The sequence below is a fragment of the Hoplias malabaricus genome, chromosome 4, assembly GCF_029633855.1.
Source record: "Hoplias malabaricus isolate fHopMal1 chromosome 4, fHopMal1.hap1, whole genome shotgun sequence".
Taxonomy (NCBI): domain Eukaryota; kingdom Metazoa; phylum Chordata; class Actinopteri; order Characiformes; family Erythrinidae; genus Hoplias; species Hoplias malabaricus.
This window is the reverse complement of record NC_089803.1, coordinates 3,891,763-3,913,147: the sequence shown is the minus strand read 5'-3', so window position 1 is coordinate 3,913,147 and position 21,385 is coordinate 3,891,763. Positions and strand designations below refer to the sequence as shown.

General features: G+C 38.4%; 1 protein-coding gene across 5 annotated transcripts; it reads right to left on the bottom strand.

Annotated features, from left to right (window-relative positions):
* Window positions 1–373: 373 nt before the first annotated feature.
* On the bottom strand, window positions 374–15,257 carry LOC136695239 (4-galactosyl-N-acetylglucosaminide 3-alpha-L-fucosyltransferase 9-like). 5 transcript variants are annotated; one of them, XM_066669179.1, is made up of 3 exons: window positions 8,478–8,620; window positions 2,995–3,068; window positions 374–2,827 (listed from the first exon to the last, which is right to left on the bottom strand). In XM_066669179.1, the coding sequence occupies exon 3, from the start codon at window positions 2,817–2,819 to the stop codon at window positions 1,629–1,631; it is 1,191 nt and encodes a 396-aa protein (XP_066525276.1). In that variant the 5' UTR covers window positions 2,820–2,827; window positions 2,995–3,068; window positions 8,478–8,620; the 3' UTR covers window positions 374–1,628. The 5 variants fall into 5 exon arrangements, with proteins under 5 accessions (XP_066525276.1, XP_066525278.1, XP_066525279.1 ...); XM_066669181.1 differs by lacking the exon at window positions 8,478–8,620 and adding an exon at window positions 6,730–6,909; XM_066669182.1 differs by lacking the exon at window positions 8,478–8,620 and adding an exon at window positions 5,723–5,927.
* Window positions 15,258–21,385: the final 6,128 nt, after the last annotated feature.

The window sequence follows — 21,385 nt, the reverse complement described above, 5'->3', positions numbered from 1 at the left end:
TGCAGAGTCTCTCATAAAATGTTTAATGTCCAATAAAAAATCCTTTATCTGAATGTATTGTTGCTTTAATTGTCCCAGTAAATCATGATATTTGTATTGGAGCACAAGTCTCTTTTTTCTGTATACAAACTTACCCATGTAGGGGAAACCTTGCCTACATTTATGGTTTATTTATACAAATTTGGGTTGTTAGGTAAACCTATTTCCTAGGGTGTAAGTCCCTAGTTGGCACCCTTATTCTATAAACTGAAATTATAAGTAGTAGTCACATTGGTTGGGTGGCCTTGGTGTTTCGTGGTGTTAATGTGTTCAGCATGAACTGCAAGAGACAAATCAATATAATCAAAATCATTTTATAATATACACAGTGCACTTAGGCCTGACAAGAAGGAAAATAACAGGGGAAAAAGTTTAGTCACTGCTCTGAAATTATGCTTAATCATTTAGAATTGGACAAAAAAAAATCACTCCTTCATCAATATACACACCTCACACATTGAGAAAATCACCCACCGCAGAGAGCAATATTAGATATCCCCGAGTTGTCCAAACACAAACAGAACGAATGTAGATAAAGGTTATTTTATCATTTAAAATATACTTTATTACAATTAAAATAAAAGCAATTCCCTTAATTATCAGACAAACACTGGTTACATGGCAATACTTGTAATCATTTTGCCAGACATCTATCGTGACTGAAACCATGTGATAGCTTGTTGTTCAAGTACAAGCTGAGGAAAACTTTGTCATTGCAAGAGAAGCTGGTTGTTCCAAGATCATAATTTCTAGAATGTGAAATGTACCCAATTTCAATAACGCTTTCAATTCCCCAAAAATGTTGGTCATTCACAATAAGAAGACAATATGGAGACTCTCACTGAGAATTTGCTCAACAGCACAGTTTCCTGAGCAAGTGCTAATGTAGTTTTGTGCTAAAGTCATAAAAATGTTAAAATATGTTTAAAAAAAAGTTAAATATTTTTCAAATGCATCCCTTCTGTTCATGTTAGGAGAGTTGAAAATAACTATGTGACTTTAAAAATGAAAGAAATTTCTGTCGCTCTTTAAGTTTTGACCTCTGCTGTAAAAATCATATCAATAGAATAGAACAGAGCCCTGAGGAACTCTATATTTTCTATATATTTGCATATTGTTATACATTTTTTTTTTCAGGAAGATATAAAAAACTTGTTTTAGATGTACTTCCTAGAAACTGGTGATAATTTGCTAAAGAATTGTTAGGTTTTAGATTTTTCCTCAAAGATTCTCATGAACACAGATCTAATATATAGGACCAAAATTATGTTTACTGTTTGGTTATGTTTATCCAAATCTTGAAATCTTATCAACTATATTTACCACATAAGTTAAATTTTTTACTTAAACTACTAGACTAATATACTTGCTTATTTTACCTCTGATCTTAAAAGAGCATAACAGAGGGAAAAAATGCAAAAAGAAATGTCCTAAATTTAGGAAAAACAAATTAAAGGCAACTTTATAAATTATGTTTTTATTCAGAAAATTGTGAACATCGTTGTAAACCGTATACTATACCACATATAGTGCTTATTTATTATTTATTATCTAAGTCCTCCACATTTACTCCCTTCATGTCATTTATTTTATTCTTCAAAATACCACTTATTGACATTTTTGAAAACTCTGAAGTTCCTGTTCATGCGAATGTATTCGCAGGTGCGGCAGGCGTGTTCTTCGGGACGTCCGAGCTTCGCCACAAATGTTTTTCTCCAGTCAAAGTAACTCTCATAAATTTCCTGGTTCTGGTCTGCCAGCTTGAGGTGTTCCGCCAGGTCTTTAGGAGTTTTGAAGTCATTTATATGGATGAAGGCATTTCGGGGAATAAATTCTTCATAGTTGGCTCTGGGAGGTCCTATGACCACAGGGACGGTGCCCAGGACCAGTGGGTTATAGACCTTTTCAGAGATGTAGTCCCTGAAGATGGAGTTCTCAAAGGAGAGGTAGAACTTACAGCTCCTGATCACATTGAAGTAATCCTCATTGCTGATGCGTTTATTGAAGTGGTTTCCGAACCCATCCACATGGACGTGTTTGCTTAACTCATTGAAGTATTTCACTCTTGGGAAGTTATCGTCCCAGTGAGAGACAATCCAGCAGACAAGCTTGTCTTTCTTGGGAATCTGGACAGCCTTCTCTTCTTCAGTAGCTTTCATAACCCATCCATAGGGAGTCCAGATGTCAGAGTCTCGTCTGTAGTTTGAAGTCAAGTTGAACAAGTCGTCTGCGCCATTGAGACGAGGTGAAAAATCTGGAGATTCGCTGTTCATCCAAACCCACATTTGCAGAGGGAACCTGGGCAGTTTCTGAAGAACAGGGATCTGATTATAGATGTCTCGGACGTGGAACAAGACTGCGTGAGCTTTCTCATACTGACTCCTGTCGTCTGTGATGCGACAATTCTTGATGCCAAACACAGGTTCGCAGTTGTCCACTGGGAAAGGAGCCCCAAAAGGCCAGACCCAGACCAGGACCAGAATCTCTGCCTCAAAGTCACGCTGATTCTCATTTTTTGTCTCCAGGTTAGATACTTTATCCTCTGCCTTTTGCTTGGACAATCTGTTATTAACTAAGCAGTCCTTTAAGATCTGGTCATTCTTTTCCTTCACTGCCTCCAGGCAGTCCTCCGTACACACATCGACTTTGGATTTGGACAAAGCACCAGGATAAGTCTCTGACTCCAATGAGGGTTTGTAGTAAATGTAGGTGACCACCCCTATGCCCAGCAGCAGGACAATGATGATCAGGACTCGACGGGTCTGGGTCTTCAGCAACATCTCTCAGCCTTAAAGAGAGAGAAAGAAATAATAGGGTCAATTAGGGTCATTTGACCAGGACCGTCATGTTTTGAAACTAAAGGGACCACGATTCCTGCTGTTCCTGTTCCAGATCTGCTGTCTGTGTTCCTATACAAAAGTGTTATAGTGTTATGCAAGATATACATAGTGTTACCTTGTGGTGGTTTCGTGCCCATATAAGGACTTCCCCAAGAAAATAATGAAATAATGGAGATTCTCCTAAAATTCCTAATGAGAAAAAGAATGAGGCAAAAAAACAAAAAACAAACATGAGACATGGGAGATACATAAAGAGATAAATAAGAGATGAATTAGAGAGTAGGGTTTAGTTCCACTGACAAATCTGAGCAGTTTGTGATTTCACTGAGATCTCCACTAAACTTCCAGAGGAGACATTTGTGAGATCACTGAGGTCTTTGTCTCAGGAGACACATTTGAGTATGTTGATACTTGAGCACTTGTGCTGTTTAAGGTGGAATGAAAAAAGCTGAAGTCAACATTTGCAAAATAAAAGGTACAAGGCAAGTTTGTAATAAAGTGGGAGGTGAGGGGTGTTCTTAATGAGATTGGGGGCTGCTCTGGTGCCTTTTAATTTAATGATGTTAATATGTTTTTTTTTTATTCATGTGTAACTGAACATCATGTCTTTTTTAAAAAAGTGTTGGAACACCTAGTTGGACCATGTGTTGTTTATCACAATAATTTAAATTTGAAATGTGGCGTCTGTAAATATTTTATGGCACATTCAATATTTTACATTTTATTTATTGTACAAATAAGCTACAGTGTAACTATAAACATAAATAAATAAAAAGGAATAGAAACACTTGACATATTTTATATTTTACATATTTACATATTTTACAACTGCCAGCTGTAATATATAATGGAGTTTTAGGGCCATGGCATTGAAAGAATAAATGAATAATATTTCAAGAATAAAGTCAGAAAAATTCCAGTATATTTTTTTATTATTATCCTGAGATTAAAGTCTGAAAAGTTCTGACAAATAAGTCAGAGCAATTCCAAAAAAAGTCAGAATATGTCACTGCAGTGTATTGTTGAAGTCGTAAAATCGTACAGATTTAGTATTTAGTGTTTATTTTGTTTTTTAAAATAAATACAGTAAAAAACAACAATAAAGATAACAACTATTATTTAAATAGATGACTGTCAAAACAGGGCGGCACGGTGGAGCAGCAGGAAGTGTCGCAGTCACACAGCTCCAGGGGCCTGGAGGTTGTGGGTTCGATTCCCGCTCCGGGTGACTGTCTGTGAGGAGTTGGTGTGTTCTCCCCATGTCCGCGTGGGTTTCCTCCGGGTGCTCCGGTTTCCTCCCACAGTCCAAAAACACATGTTGCAGGTGGATTGGCGACTCGAAAGTGTGTGTGAGTGAATGTGTGTGTGTCTGTGTTGCCCTGTGAAGGACTGGCGTCCGCTCCAGGGTGTATTCCCGCCTTGCGCCCGATGATTCCAGGTAGGCTCTGGACCCCCCGTGACCCTAAATTGGATAAGCGGTTACAGATAATGGATGGATGGACTGTCAAAACTGAAAAGGTATAGGCTAAAGCATTACCTTATTGTGCCTACCCTATTTACTTAGCTCATTAACTTTTACATAATTTACATATTTAGATGATACAAAACAACCACAGAAAGAAAATCAACATTCTACAATTTATTTTTTGTTTATCAGTGTTTTCCACCTTATTTTTGAACATTTTTTAAACCTGCAAAGTGGAAAAAAATATTCCACAAATTATCCCCCTTGATGGATATACATCTATTTTTTATATTTGTCTTGTGGTTTTGTAAAAATACCTTTTCCTGAGTTCATATTTTCTCTCTTTAAATCTTTCTTTGTTTGAAATTAAAGTTAACCTGATCACTCTAAAAACAAGCATGAATTATTAATAAATAGGTTGTTGGTTGGTTAATAATAATCCTTTTGATTTACAATTCTTATATTTATTTGGAAGCTTTTGAAAATGTAATTATGGTTTTGTGTTTCCCCATACCGCCACACAGTAGGTCATGTATGACACGTTGAAAGAACAGTACAGTATATAAAGTGATTTCTCATTCAGAACATTTTTAATTTGATATAATACTGTAATTATTTTAGAGATTTTTGTTTTTATATGATTTATGGTTTCCAACCTAATTTATGATCAATTATCACACCCAGAAATTTGTTTTCAGACAGTCTTTCGATGTACATATTATTGATCGTAATTTTGACCTAATTTTGTCTGTTCCAAATATTATCTTTTTTTTATTCAGTGATAACTTGCCTTTCCACTGCATTCAGAAGCTGTTCCAAACTTTTCCAGAGCCATAAATATAAAACAACATTTAACAAATTAGATACTTTACTAAATAATTTAGGTCCTATCACTGAACCTTGTGGGACCCCACAAGTGACCTTCAGTAGTTTTGATGTTATGTTATTTATTGGTACATATTGGTATCTGTTAGAAAAGATAACTCTTGAGCCATGAATATGCTACTCCTCTAATGCCATATCTCTTCATTTTATTTCATTAATAGGTTATGATAAATTGTATCAAATGCTTTTTTTAAGTCTTGTAGTCGGTGGCTGCACTGACAGGGATATTCGTCATGTCGTGTGGATGTAAGCGTATGAAATATTATTCTGTTTATTTCACAGCTTCTTTCACAACTCACTCAGTCCATCTGTCTGAATATTATAATAAATAATAATGTATCAATGCCTTGGCCCTAAAATGTAATAATAATAATAATAATAATAATAGCTTGAGGCGGGGCTAAGCATTTTGTTTTTGATAATTGGGCAGGGAAAAGTTTTTGAGAGAAGTGGGTGGGGATAGGTGTGTTTTGGAAAAGTGGGCCGAGCTAACCATGTGGATGAGGAAGTCGGCAGGACTAAGCAGGTGTGGGCAGGGCTTGGTGTGTTGAGTAAGGGAGAGAGCAGTTAGCTGTCTTTCAGGAGCAGGTCAGTTCTGTTTCAGAAATCTGGTTCTCCCGGTCCTACCAGTCACCTCTCAGCACTCTCCAGGCTCTTTCATCATCAGCAGCCACGCAATTAGAGTCTAGAGCAGCGCCCGCCTCGTCCTCACACATTCAGCACAGTCACTGCCTTCTTTGGTTAACTTAATAACAACAAAGGATTGGCTTAAAGGTTACGGCACGAGAAGCACACACACACACACACACAGTCTTGCTCTCTTACTGTTTGAGGGAGAGTATATATCTGTGCCTAGGTCAGATTTATAGCACATTTTATTATTTAATTTAAATGTATGTTTTTGTTGTTAAACTCAGTAACTTAATAAAAACTGTGCGGTAAATGTGTTTATTCCAGAGGATGTTTACAGATTTTTCAAATCATTGTTTTAAAAATATATGAATTTATGCAAAACCAATTGCGTACTAATGCGACTAATTCAATGTTAGAGAAGCAAACCAATCTGTTAGAGTTCGGCATCTTTAAAAATATACATTTATTTCAATCAATCTTTCTGTATATTAGGGCTGTTTATCCATTAAAACCATTAAATAATCAAACAAATTGTTTTGATTAATGACATTGTTGCTTTTTTAGGACTGAATCTTTTTTGAAAATGGACATTTAAATGTTAAATAAAGAGTCAGTGTAAGACCAACACGGTGGAATTTTAATTATATTAGCAGTGTCAATGAAACTATGACACAGCGCCTTCACCGGTGTTAAATCAAGTTATCACTGAGAGAGTTAGGGACTGATACGTCTGAACTCTAATTGTGTTGATGTAACACTGGAGAACGTGAAGTGAATGAAGGTAAAATACTTGTAGGTCCTTGTATTTTGGGAAAGAGATAAATGTGTGGCATTTTACACACGACAAACTGCAAAAAGGAAACTCACCTTTTACTTTACTACAGTATCACTGTAGTTTTGATCATTTCTGAATAAGAATCTCGCACTTTGCTGAGTGAAAGTTTCAGGGAGGGATTCAGATCGGACACAAGATCACGGTCAAACATGGAGGGATTAAGAGAAGTAGAAGATGAACGAGTTCTCTCTCTCACACTGGAGACAGTTCTGATATTTAAAAAAATATTTCAGCAAAATTAAACGCCATCTTTCTGATCTCAGCTGTGGTGCCACTGTGTTTATTAGACTCTGTAAAAAGAACAAATTATGGGAGGAAGTTGTGACCAACTATGGTGATTATAGTAAAGTAATTAATAGCTTTTAAAAAATAAATGTGCTCACAGAACTCATATATCAGCATGTTTGTGTGTGTGTGTGCGTGTGTTCTGAGGAGGTCACCAGCAGATCTTCAGTGCTCTGACCGAGGAGCTTGTTTGAGTTAGACTTTGTTAATGCTGATGTCATTCTTTTGTCAATATTAATCTCTGTAATGAGAGATAATGCTCTGTAGCTTCTCCGGCACAGATCTGCTGAACACTTTCTCACCACTGAACATATAAAGAAATTATTGTGGCAACCCTTGCCACAGACGTCTCCCATCATGCACTTCTGGCCCTCCCCCTGAACGCAAGCTGCAGTTATCGCTGTGTTTACGGATCTTTGTTGTTAAATTTTAACAGATATTAGTTGCTCCTGTAATGTCAGTGTATTTATGTTGAGTCTGATGTAGTGTGCTCAGACTCAGACTTTGTGTGGTTCACTGTGAATCAGTTTCCTAGCGCTGATGGTAGTTTCTCACTGGATATGTGTAGCTGGATTCATCCCCCTAATGCTTTTAAGCACTGTGAGTGTTTAACCATCGATTTACTGCTTACTGCTTAAACATGCTGCGTTCTGCTGAGTCTTCCTTGAGCATGCCATAATATGTGTTCACGATAATTTTAAAGACCCCTGCTGGAGTCCACTCTGTGAGACACTCCTCCCTCGTTGGTCCACCTTGTAGATGTAGAGTCAGAGACAGTAGCTCATCTGTCGCTGCACAGTGTGTGTCGCCCGTCCTCTAGTCCTTCATCAGTGACACAGGACGCTGTCGGCTGGATGTTTTTGGTCGGTGGACTGTTCTCAGTTCAGACACTGAGGGGTTTAAAAACTCCAGCAGCACTGCTGTGTCTGATCCACTCTACACCAGCACAACACACACTAACACACCACCACCACGTCAGTGTCACTGCAGCGCTGAGAATGATCCATAATACGTGAAACTAAATAAATGAGCGCTTCATCACATAAATATACATATTAAAAAATGTATACATCAGGGCCAAATCTCTGTCCAAATACAACCTTGTATCTCCAAGTTATCTGCTGTTTACAGTGTGTTAATATTTTCTGAAGTACCAAATAAGATATGCGCTACAATAACCAATTTCTCTGGTGTGTAATATATAATAAACATACATCGCCACTTATCAAAAAACACTCTCCACATTCTCTCAGTGTTAGTAAATCTTAGATAGTACATGTACATTAACATCTAATCCAATTTTACAGTGTTTCTACTGGGCCTTTTGCTGTCAAACACAGCTGGTGTTTTCTAATGAGATTAAAAGACCCAAAGCACAGCACCCTGGAGATTCAAGGTTTCATTCAAACAGCAAAGAGCATGTCTCAGCCCAGCGGAGTTCAAGATTCTGAGTGACAGAATCACTTTGGAGATGTAGCACTTGCCTTACACTCACCTTTGTGATAGAGGTCCTTAGAAGATCCACACGGTCCTAATGTAGTATTTAGTGTTATTTAGGTGGTCTAAATGTGGTCCCAAATGGCTCTGCAGCCCTGTTTCTGAAGTCTACAACATGCTGATGAGGAAGTGACCTGCAGCACAGTGACACAGCACTGAGCAGGTGGATGAGGAAACAGCAGGTAAATCTAGAGGTGTGTCCTCACAGCCTCGAACACAACAGACCTAGAACAGGATTTACAACACTGCCGCCACTGTACCGGCTCGTGTGGCACCGGCCCCACCCACACACACATGTTGGTTCTGCTATACTTGTGGGGACATGCATTGAAATAATGACTACTGAGCTTCATTTGATTTGCGAGGACATATTGTCCTGACAAGTGCCCCGAACACACACACGCATAAGCCAGAACAATAGAGGTCTACACACACACATAACACGCTAAAACAAAGTCTAGACACTGTCTTTAACCTAGTCCCAGAGCTGTAATCAAGCATGTACAATATTTATGTACTGTAGTGTTCCGTGTGTACAGTAGTGTTCCGTGTGTACTTTAGTGTTTTGTGTGTACTTTAGTGTTTAAGTGAGTACAGTAGTGGTTCGTGTGTACTGTAGTGTTTGAGTGAGTACAGTAATGTTCCGTTTGTACTTTAGTGTTTTGTGTGTACTTTAGTGTTTAAGTGAGTGCAGTAGTTTTCTGTGTGTAATTTAGTGTTCCGTGTGTACTTTAGTGTTTGAGTGAGTACAGTAATGTTCCGTGTGTACTTTAGTGTTTCGTGTGTACTTTAGTGTTTAAGTGAGTACAGTAGTTTTCTGTGTGTAATTTAGTGTTTCGTGTGTACTTTAGTGTTTGAGTGAGTACAGTAATGTTCCGTTTGTACTTTAGTGTTTTGTGTGTACTTTAGTGTTTAAGTGAGTACAGTAGTTTTCTTTGTGTACTTTAGTGTTTTGTGTGTACTTTAGTGTTTAAGTGAGTGCAGTAGTTTTCTGTGTGTAATTTAGTGTTTCGTGTGTACTTTAGTGTTTGAGTGAGTACAGTAATGTTCCGTTTGTACTTTAGTTTTTTGTGTGTACTTTAGTGTTTAAGTGAGTACAGTAATGTTCCGTTTGTACAGTAGTTTTCTGTGTGTACTTTAGTGTTTAAGTGAGTACAGTAATGTTCCGTGTGTACTTTAGTGTTTGAGTGAGTACAGTAGTTTTCTGTGTGTAATTTAGTGTTTCGTGTGTACTTTAGTGTTTAAGTGAGTGCAGTAGTTTTCTGTTTGTACTTTAGTGTTTCGTGTGTACTTTAGTGTTTAAGTGAGTACAGTAGTTTTCTGTGTGTAATTTAGTGGTCCATGTGTACTTTAATGTTTAAGTGAGTACAGGAATGTTCCGTGTGTACTTTAGTGTTTCATATGTATGGTAGTGTATGGATCTACATTAGACATTAGACACTATAGTACACACTAAACACTACAGTATGTACTCAAAAACTACAGCACACACTAAACACTGCAGTACATACTCAAAAACTACAGCACACACTAAACACTACTGTCTGTACTTCAAAACTACAGCACACACTAAACACTACTGTCTGTACTTAAAAACTACAGCACACACTAAACACTACTGTCTGTACTTAAAAACTACAGCACACACTAAACACTACTGTCTACTTAAAAACTACACCGCACACTAAACACTACTGTCTGTACTTAAAAACTACAGCACACACTAAACACTACTGTCTACTTAAAAACTACAGCACATACTAAACACTACTGTCTACTTAAAAACTACAGCACACACTAAACACTACTGTCTGTACTTAAAAACTACAGCACACACTAAACACTACTGTCTACTTAAAAACTACAGCGCACACTAAACACTACTGTCTGTACTTAAAAACTACAGCACACACTAAACACTACTGTCTGTACTTAAAAACTACAGCACACACTAAACACTACAGGACATAGTCAAATACTATAGCACACAGTAAACATTACTGTCTGTACTTAAATACTACAGCACACACTAAACACTACTGTCTGTACTTAAAACTACAGGACACACTAAACACTACTGTCTGTACTTAAAAACTACAGCACACACTAAACACTACAGGACATAGTCAAATACTACAGCACACAGTAAACAATACTGTCTGTACTTAAACACTACTGTGCATGCTCAAAAACTACAGCAGACACTAAACACTACAGTACATTAATACAAAACAGCACACACTAAACACTCCTGTACTCACTCAAATAATACAGCACACAGGAAAAACTACTGTGCATACTCAATAATTACAGCAGACACTAAATACTACTGTACATACTCAAATACTACAGAACACAATATACACTACAGTACATACTCAAAAACTATAGCACACACTAAACACAACAGTACATACTCAAAATCTATAGCACACACTGCGTACTGTAGTGTTTAATGTGTAGTGTAGTGTGCACTGTAGTGTTTAATGTATACTGCTGTGTTAAATGTGTTAAGTTGTACTGTGATGTTTAGTGTATTTATTGTGTACTGAAGCGTTTAGTGTGTACTTTAGTGTGCATTACAATGTTTAGTGTGTACTGTGGTGTTTAGTGTGTACTGTTGTGTGTAATGGACAGAATTTGACCTGTGTCCTGTTTTGAGAATTCTATGGATGTTTTGTTTTCCTTCACCTCTTCCTCTTCTAGTGATCAAAGGTCAGGCCATGGCTGAATAGGTAATGCTCAATGAGCATAACCCCCCCCCCCCTCTCTCTCTCTCACTGTCCCAGTGGCGAAGCAAGAAATCGATCTTTGAATGGGTCTGGGCAATAGTGGGTGTGTACAATCAGTTCTGCTTTCTATATATTTCAATTCTCTTTTATTATTTTCTCTTCTTTACTCTCTCCCTCACTCTCTTTATAAATATCTGAGTCTCCCCTCTCTCTCTTCTCCTCTGTCTCTGTCCTGAATATTTCTCACTCTCCTTTTGCTCTGAATATATTTCAGCTTACTCTTTCTCTCTCTCTCTCTCTCCCTCTCTCTCCCTCTCTCTCTCTCTTTCTGTAATCCCTGGAGCTTCATTGTTTCTCCTCTGGTGTAGGTTGCTAGCATGATGCTAGTTTATTGACTATGGTATCCTGGGTGGTTGCCAGGGTGTTGCTAGGTGGAAGTATGCTATGGGAACTTACCTTCAAACCGAAAGATGTGATTTGATACAGACCACAGTGTCCAGAATAATACATTTTAAGATGGAATGATTAATAAAATCCAGGCAAGGGCTCTTAAGATGGAGCAATTAATCTTCTGTTAGCTATTCAGATTCAGATTCAGAAATACTTTATTGATGTTGCTGTTGTTACAGCTGCAACCATTTATGTAAATAATAAGCACTCTAATAATAATTTAAAACAAAAGAGAAATTTGCAATGTACACATTTACATTCTTAAAAATACAGTAAAGTGGCATTGGCTGTGATAATAAATATAAAATATACTGTATATATTACTGCAATACTGAATTATTGCACACATTGATAATCACTATGATATGACACTATGATATCCCAAGTGGGCTGCAGCTGACGTCACAGTGTAGAGTAGCCTCCATATTGGGGACCTCCTCATTGCTCAAACAAAACTGCACTAATAAAACTTTTTATTTTTTTTGTTTATTATTTCTGTCGACACATTTATTCTCACATTAAAGAAAAAATTGTGGATCCCTGACCCATTTATCCACGTCACCTTCATCAACAGAGCTCTGTTCGTCTGTGTCAGTCAGTGGAGGAGCTCATGCAGTGTCCCAAATAGCACCATGCTCCCTACATAGTGCACATCACAGATAATAAATCAATAGTACTGCATCCAGACAGTAATTAGACAGTCATTCAGCAAACTATTTTCAACATCCAGTGCATTACATCAGTTTTACTCCCACTTTCAGACGAGGAGAACTACTTTATTACACTTTAATCCAAACCAGAGGAACAGTTTAGGGTGATGTTATCCTCCAAGAGTCAGGACAGCGGGGTCTGATTCTTTACCTGTAAACTGGGGGAAAAGACTGAGACAGAGGAGTACGGGGCTTGTCTCTTACACACTACAACAACACAGGAGTGAAATAAGACGATGACTGAAGCGTGTGTGATCTGTTTGTGAATAACTCACTCAGACTCAGACAGAAGAGCAGAGAAAGATACTGATGTGGATAAGGCAAAGGAGCTGCATTTGACAAGAGATATTCCACCAAAGTAGTCAAAGTAGACACCCAAATTCTTTACACAGGAATGTGCATTTGCAGATAAAGATCCCAAAGACCTGACTATGATATTAGCAGACGTCTTGTTTCCAAAGGTAACAATGTCAGAGTCTGATTTGTCATTAAATGACATGCAGCTGTTGTCTTTCAGACAGTTTGTGAGAAACTCCAGTGAGGTGTTGTCCCCTGGCTCAAGTGGAAGATATACCTGTGTGTCACCTGCACATAGCAGTGATACAGAATGCTATACGCTCGACAGGTGGACCCAAAAGGAAGCAGGTACAGAAGAAAGAGTATAGGACCTAAGATGGATCCCTGAGGGACTCCGCATGTGATATCTGTAACAAAAAAGTATAATTTCTAAAGAAAAACTCAGACGATGGAGCACATACACGTAAAACTAAAGGCTTATTTATGCTGTTGTTATATGAACATATTTCAAACAATGTATGCATCACTGCCCACATGCTGCATCCTTTACATTGGTAAAGGACGTTAAACAAAATGCCCACAAGAGGGCGCAGTCTGAAGACGTTTCAGACAATGTTGTGCTTTTCCTGTGGTGTTCTGGGTGATGAAGAAATATCTCTGCCAGAAACTGTCTAGAGTTTTAAATGCATTTTTATTTCTTCAAAGAACAGCATCTGACCAGCCTTAAGAGCTGGGAGAGAATCCGCCAATTCCATTAATCTCTAATCATCATCTCTCTGTCTCTCTGTCTCTCTCATCATCTCTAATCATCTCTAATCATCATCTCTGTGTCTCTCTAGTCCTCTCTAGAAGCAGCGTTTAGCTCCGGCGCCGCTCTTAAGTGGAACCAGTCGACTGAGAATATTAGAAGAGCACCGACTTTAGACACTTTAAAATCAAGACTTAAAACACTCCTGTTTGAGCAGCTACAGCTCAGTTTAAAACACTCTGCACATTTATTCTGTAACAACACTTCAGTTATTTTCTTTTATTGTATCATTTTAAATTGTTTTAATCATTTTACTGTTTTTATGTAATTATTTAATTGGACTTTTATGATTTTATTCTGGCTTTTAATTTAACTGTTTCTTTTTTCTTTAAAGCACTTTGAATTGCTTTTGTTTGAAAGGTGCTCTATAAATAAACTTGCCTTACCTTGCCTAAAAATATTCTGGATAAAAGCTGTTGGTGTCGCAGTGTCTTCAATTCTCAAAATTGACAAAGGGTGACTTATTGTTCATTTATCTGAGCGTACGTGGCTGTAACATCATCAAAATATACAATCAAAAGCTACATGTGTAATATATTCAAACCACATTTATATGTGAAATAATTTTAATTATTTGGACATGTAGGTGATTTCCATAAATAAGGCTAGAATACATGAATGAACATGTATCATATAGTGTATTTGAGTATGACCTTTATATGGATTTAACGTATTTGAACACATAAGTGGTCTTTAAGTGGTTGTGATATATGCCTTGTGTGAGATTATAGGGCACCATATGTGACATATATAAAAGTGAACTTTTTAAGCATTTTGACATGTAACATACATGTGAATGTTTGACTAATGTGTTTTCTGGGTGCACATGCATGGGGAATTCATATATTTGTTCATATGCGGATGAAAGTTTTTATAAAAATCATTTATATGGACACAAAATATGCAAAAAAGTGAATAGTGCTGTTAATTTTGTGTGTGATCATTGTAGAAAGGTTGAAATGATGGCAGTTAATATGAGTTGTTCTGCATATTTTAACCATATTGCTATAACAGGAATGTAGTCATAAATCATTTACTTCAGGATCAATAAGGTATCTGTCTCTCTACAAGTTTTAATGATTTGTCCATTATAATTGTGATATTAAATATTCATACTGTTGAAATGGAGCTCCTTAATGAGCTGCTAGATCAGAGCACTCAATGCGTGTTGTTCAGTCTCATCCATCTAGCTGACAGTTCAGCCCTCGTTGCTTGCTAGCAAAAGTTCCTTCCATTCCATTCCATTCAGATCTGAGTGTACACTCGGCTACTTTAGCTAGCCATATGTAAGTGATCTAGGCTCTGTAGTTTTGTCAAGATGCCTGAAGCACATTGCTGTGTTTCAGAGCAGGGTGTTCGACAGTAAGGGTCTGTCCCAAACCCTAGTGAGCTGTCTAAATGCAGAGAATTTTACGTCATAGTGTGTGTGCTTCAGGCTGTGTGTGGCTGTCCTCATTCTAAGACACTTTAAATACGCTGCCTACTGAGATACCTTAATTTGTCAGAATTTTAAGGCAGCATAGGACCCTTCCTCAGTTGTGAAAGCAATCCCTAGAACAACTCTAAACTGATGTGGAAGTGTGTGTCAAAAAAAAAGAAGTTTCATCACATGCCACACCATCAGGTGCTAGGTAAATATTTTCAACTGAAAAAAAAAAAGGTGGTACTCTCACTGCGTAAATACAGTGCACTTTTGTTCACTGATGTAAATTGTGGACACTCACATTAAATAAGTCACGGTTGTAGGGAGATGATGAGGTGGACGTACACGGAAGGGATGACTTATTAACAAAAACCAAAGCAGGACACTGGAAACAAACTAGAATGTATTTAAACAGGAACAAACCGCCAACAGGTGTAGACATACATGAACCACTAAGACACATCTACACACAAGATCACACAATGGAGCACTGAAATCAAGGGACCACGACCACACACACACACACACACACACACACACACACACACACACACATACCTGTAAGAGACAACGTGAGGGCAGGGCAACAAAGGAGGCGCAGGTGGAAACATTAATGAGAGGGCGGAGCTAAGGCAGAGACAAGGGACCAAACCAAACAGAGCCATATGCTAAAAGAGCCTATGGCAGAGAAACAGACATAAAAGAGCAAGCTCCCGACGAATATCTTCATGCTTATGTCCAAGACTCTGGTAAACAGTGATTAGAAAAATATTCTGAACCAAGCTTGCACTGTATTTTACATCTGGGTCAGTGTGTTCTGAAGAAAACAAGATCCTTTGCTTGAGCCCTATCACGTGGTACAAAAACTGTTGTGGTGTTTCTCTGTCAAGTTGCTTTGTGCACATAAGCTCTTGAAATAGTTCCATATTACTCCATCCCCCTAGGTGGGATTGTAGAAAACCCTTACGTTCATCAGCAGTTAAATCATCTTTGTGCATTAACATGTCCTCCAAATTTCCAGATCTGATGACATTAAGTACCTCTCACTATCTCAGCATTACTTCTTCCATTGGTCTGTGTTGTTGTAGCTTATATCTGAGCCCTGATCACTGATCGGTCCACCCTGAATCTTAAATTCTTTACGCTGGAGCAATGAAAGATCTCACAATGGGACTAGTCTATCAGGTGTTACATGTGGATACTGTTCAGTAAAAAAATTTGCTGTGGACACCACTAGGTTGTGAGGGAGGCTGTAATGAGGGGATGAAGGAAGTGGGGGTGGTCATGCACTGCATAACTTTCTGACCAAGTTCAACAGAGCTAGAAAGCATTTGCTGTAGGTCAGTGTCAGGTGTAGCTTTGGCAGCAGTAACTGTGGTTGGACGGGCCAAATTAGGAGCTGGAGCTAAATTAGATGAGCTACTTGTGTGGCTTATGTTAGTGTTAGGAGCACTCACTATCGTACTGTCAGCATCTGTGTTAACTTGGCTTCCTGCAATGCTCAGATTAGGTTGATGATCTGGCAGCATTTCATGCATCTCAACCCTGCTGTCTACCCCAGCTCTGAATGAAGAGCATGACTTCACATGACGTTGAATGATGGCATCAATGGCACCATTTAACTCTAACTACTGTGCCATACCTGTGTCCTCAGACGCTAACAAGTTCTCACTAGACATGAAGGCTTGGATGTACTCAAAGCAGCCTTCATCATCGCCCATCTCAAGCTCAGACAGATCCTTCCCCGGCACTGGACCGACACTCTTTGCAAGCTGGAAAAGTTCCTCATCTGTGAGCGTGAGCAGATTCTTCTTGATGGTCCACACCAAGTTTTTCTCTCACTGCCCCCCATGGCCTTTTCCCTCTACACTCTCAGTTCCCAGTCCAGGAATCTATGTAGATCTTTGGTCTTGGTCTTCTACCTGTACAGCACAGTCTTTGCTTTCAGAAAAACTCAGAACAGCGGAGACAGAGTCTCAGCGTTGTGGTTGTTATCACTGTGGTCATGTTGCATGTAGCTAGACATCTCTTCCCAAGCAGCAGGTTAAAAGAGTGTATTAATGTCCCAGTCAAACACAATCCATCCTCTCCCAATGAGAACATCCACAGCAGCACCAGTTCACTGGTTCAATGGCTTCTTTAAACAATTGTGTCTGGATCAGCTCCTCACCTGTGCATATGCTGATCCCCGTACGGGCCACCACAATCTTTTACAGGTACCGTATGACAGCACCGAAGTAACAGTTAATTCCTGAAAACAGGAGAGAAATGATGAGGCAGGTCTTAGCATTACCGAGTTCTCTTCAGCAATGAGAGAATTTCAGTAACGTGCGTAAGGCAGCTCTCACACTGCCCCCTACAGTCACTGAGTCAGTACTACTGGCAAAGTCTCCAAACTAGAAATGCTCATATTGCTGGCCAAACATTAACATATGAATAATCAGAATATGACTGCATTTTCCCAAATTAAATATTCACCAAAAAGAATGTGACCACACTTTTGTGGGCATCACAACAGCAGTGACACTGATGCAGAAGTGTGTGTCTATTACATGTGTATCAGACACAAAACCATTTCTGGCATTTTTCAGTGTCACTGTTCAAGGGAGAACAGTCCTCCAAAAGATATCCCAACAAGTTTAGTCCTGTGGTGAGAAGCTGACCCCTGATGAAAAATGGTGATGAAGGTTATATTATGAATGAATACAAACTGCATTTTAAGATGAGCTTCAGTCTCACTGCATATCTCTGTGTTCTGAAAATGTATTTTGATGATGAAATGCATTGTGATCATTTTAAAAGGCTCTGTGCAGTATATTCTGAACCAAATCGTTGTTATAATGACAGAACAAACCAATACACTGATACTCGGTTTAGCCTGTAGATTTTGTCTCTCCAAAGAGCAGATGATTTGTAATTATACGCCTGTGAAAATGCCTTAAAATTCCTTCCAGTTTTTAGGTAAAACAGCTTAAAACTGTGTGAATTTATTAAAATTGCCCAAAATATTTCAACACATATGCTACACCATCAGGTGCTGGATAGAGATTTTCAGCAGAAAAAAAAAGAAAAAAAAAGATACTCTCACTGGGTAAATACAATGTACTTTTTTGGGGGTTTTTTTGTGGACAATAAAAGTGTTTATAATGCTACAAAGTAATGTATAGTAAGTTGCAGTGTCTGGATATTTATTTTATGCTATAAATTCAACATTTTTGTAGTCAGCTACAGGTGCTGTTTGTAGTCAGGTTTGTCCCTTTAGCAGGATATTTGGCTTTGTTTTTAGTAGCATATTTTATCATGCCAGTCATGTAAACACGCTGTAAAACAGAATTATACATTCCCACCGTGGCATACACCTTTAAAAGGTATAGGCCGTGCTGTGGGCCGGTTCCTAATGGTACATTTATTTGAACGCTTGTGGCATGTAGCGTAGGGACCCCTAGTTCCGGCCACTTTAACCCTGGTTAAAATATTGGAAATCTTAGCTAACTGTAAATAAATAGAAGTACTTTACTCACTCAAATCAACATTTTTCAGGAGTCAAATGTGTGTAGATTAATGTCCAAAACTTGCTTGACTTTGAAAGAAAATATATTTTTAGATAAAAACGCTTTTGTTTAAGTAGGTGCCAATACTGCTAAGATTACTAGCGCCCCCCAACTTCGGCCACCTCCCCTGCTTGTGACAGTCAAACGAGACAGTTACTACCACATCTAGTGGTTTTGAGAGGTTCACAATGAGATTACGTTTGTCTTGTGTTGGTATCCGTACTCTACATGTAAGGATTACAAATGGCGGTAGATTTTCTCCTCAGAGAAACGGAAGCTAACCGCTAAGCTAACTTTTACACTGAGGGAAATATCTGTCGCAAAATGGAAATTGGTTGTGTTCCACATGCAGTTTTGCACACAAAGAATTACAACACTGTTAGAGATACTTAAATATTGTTTAGATGTGTGATTTCTTGCAAGACTGATGTTTAAATGCCCTACTAGGGCTTGACCTTTTGTTTTATTGTTTCACCCAATGCGATTGGCGAAGAGAGAGCTAAGAATGTATGAAGTCAGCTGGTTGCCGTGACTGAGGGTTATAAATAACCATCAGGGGAACGCATTTGTTTATCCTCAAATCTTCAGATGATATCTTTCTCAGAAATATCTTTACTTGATGGACTACACTACTTTACTGAATGTTCCAAGAATGGATGTTTGAGGACATTCAATCAGTTTGAGAATAGAACCCGTTGTAGACCTACATAAAGTCTTAGAAACATACTACAGCTAACGTTACAAATGTCCCCAAATACAGACATCAGTAAATCTCCCAGGGAAGACTGCTGTTTGCTGGGGAGAACAAGAAATATCTCAACAAACCCTGTATTTTTTTTTTTGAGTGTATATTCAAAGGAGGTATGTATGAATAGAGGAGAGAAGAGAGCCTATAACACAATAGAAAACATAAGGAAAATAATAAATTCTCTGGAATTTCAAGATGGACTTCAAGACCTTCTTCACTCCTTCAGCCACCTCCCTCAGCTCTCTCTGACTGGACAGTGTGGGTAGTCGTGGCCTAATGGTTAGAGACCGGGCTTGGTACCGGAAGGTTTCCAGTTCAAGCCCAAGACCGGTGGGAACATTCATAGCTGAAGTGCCCTTGAACCCACAACTGCTCCCCGCCGCTCTGGGTGTTTGTTGACCATCCGGTCCTAAGCCCACTTCTCTAACCATTAGGTCATGGCTGCCCCCTAGAGATCAACTAGATACTTAATAAAGTAGAGTGTGCTGAGTGTGTATTGACAAGGTGCAGCACTAAGGAGCATGGAAATCAAAAGAAACTAAGACAAGGAAGAGAGAGAGTTATAAATAAATAAAGTGTGACCGTCTTACACTGATTTTTTTTATTTTACATTTAATTATAAATTATTAAACGCTTTAGTCTTAAGACTGATGTGATTTATCAGTGTGGTGTATCACAGTAAATCTGAAAACTTAAACAATTAATTGTTTACATAGAAATGGACCATTTAACCAAAATTGGCCATAGCTCCCTGTCACTAGTGAAGTATCAGTGCTTTTATTTGGAGATGTTAATACTGCGTATCTACTGCTGTGTTCAGAAGATAGATTCATGCTGAAATGGATTAAACATCATAGACATCTCTGACACACACACACACACACAGAGAAGTGCCTGGTTTAATCCACACGTTTCTCTCTTCTAAAGCTGTAGAAGCCGAACATGGAGGTGTTAGTGTCTGAGCTTCGTTGAGTATGAGGTCAACGCTCTCCCTGAAACTTTTACTCAGAAAATTAAGAGATTCTAATTCAAATGTCATGAAAACTGCTCTGAAATGACACAATACAAATACATTCATTCATCCATTCATTCATTCATTCATCCATTGTCTGTAACCCTTATCCAGTTCAGGGTTGTGGTGGGTCCAGAGCCTACCTGGAATCATTGGGCGCAAGGTGGGAATACACCCTGGAGGGGGCAATACAAATACAATAAAGTAAAAAAAAAAAGTATGCTTTCTCTGTTGTGAATACCACTCTACATATGTATGTATTAAAAACAAAAACAAACAAAAAACATACAAGCATTTAAACTTGAGATTAATCAGGAATGTGCATGTACAATAAACCACTAAGTGAACCTTATGTCCTCTCACATACCTTTCCAAATACTGCAAAACTCAAATCAGAGCCAACGCCTCCTTTTAAATGACAGAGTAGCTGAACTGGTACGAAGTCAAATTCCTTGAAACAAGTCACACGGGTGATAGCATCAGTCTGCAACAACACCACCCCAGCTCCTATGTCACTGGCATCCACTTAAATCTTAAACAGATGATCGAACTCTGGAGCCTTCAACACCAGAGCTGAAGAAAGAAGAGTTTAAACTGCCTCAAAAACAGAGTGACAAGCTGGGATCCAAGCCAATTTAACACCCGGCTTAAACAAATCAATGATAGGAGCTACTTCCATCATAAAATTCTCACAAAAACTCAGATAGTTACTCATCATACCACGAAAACACATCAACTCCTTTGTAGTAGATGAAGGGGTCACACTTGGCCCTGACCTACAGTCTTACCCAACCAGGTTACTGTTGCTTTGGCAAACTCACCATTTGCTAGATTGATTGTAAGAGCATCCAACAAGGGAAATATTCCAAAATCAGTGTCTCTAATGAATATGCATCATTTAAACAGCAACATCAGGCTCCTTTAGGTCAGGATCTGTCTTTACCCTAGCTTAACATTTTGGAGGAAGCTGAGCTACCACTTAGCAGAATTAGTGGTGAACTCATTTTCCTGCTCAAAATAGGGGTTTAAAAGATTTACATGACAAAGATTTTCTTTTTTCCCGTCTGGAAGGCAGTCAAATAATTCACATCTGACTTGCACTAAAGGACTTCATAAGGGCCACTAAATCGTTACCCAAAATTATACAAATCCCATCAACAGGGAGAGCAGGACAA

What these genes read in the sequence shown, in the direction of transcription:
- LOC136695239 (XM_066669183.1), bottom strand. Translation starts at nt 2,819, where the DNA reads ATGTTGCTGAAGACCCAGACCCGTCGAGTCCTGATCATCATTGTCCTG.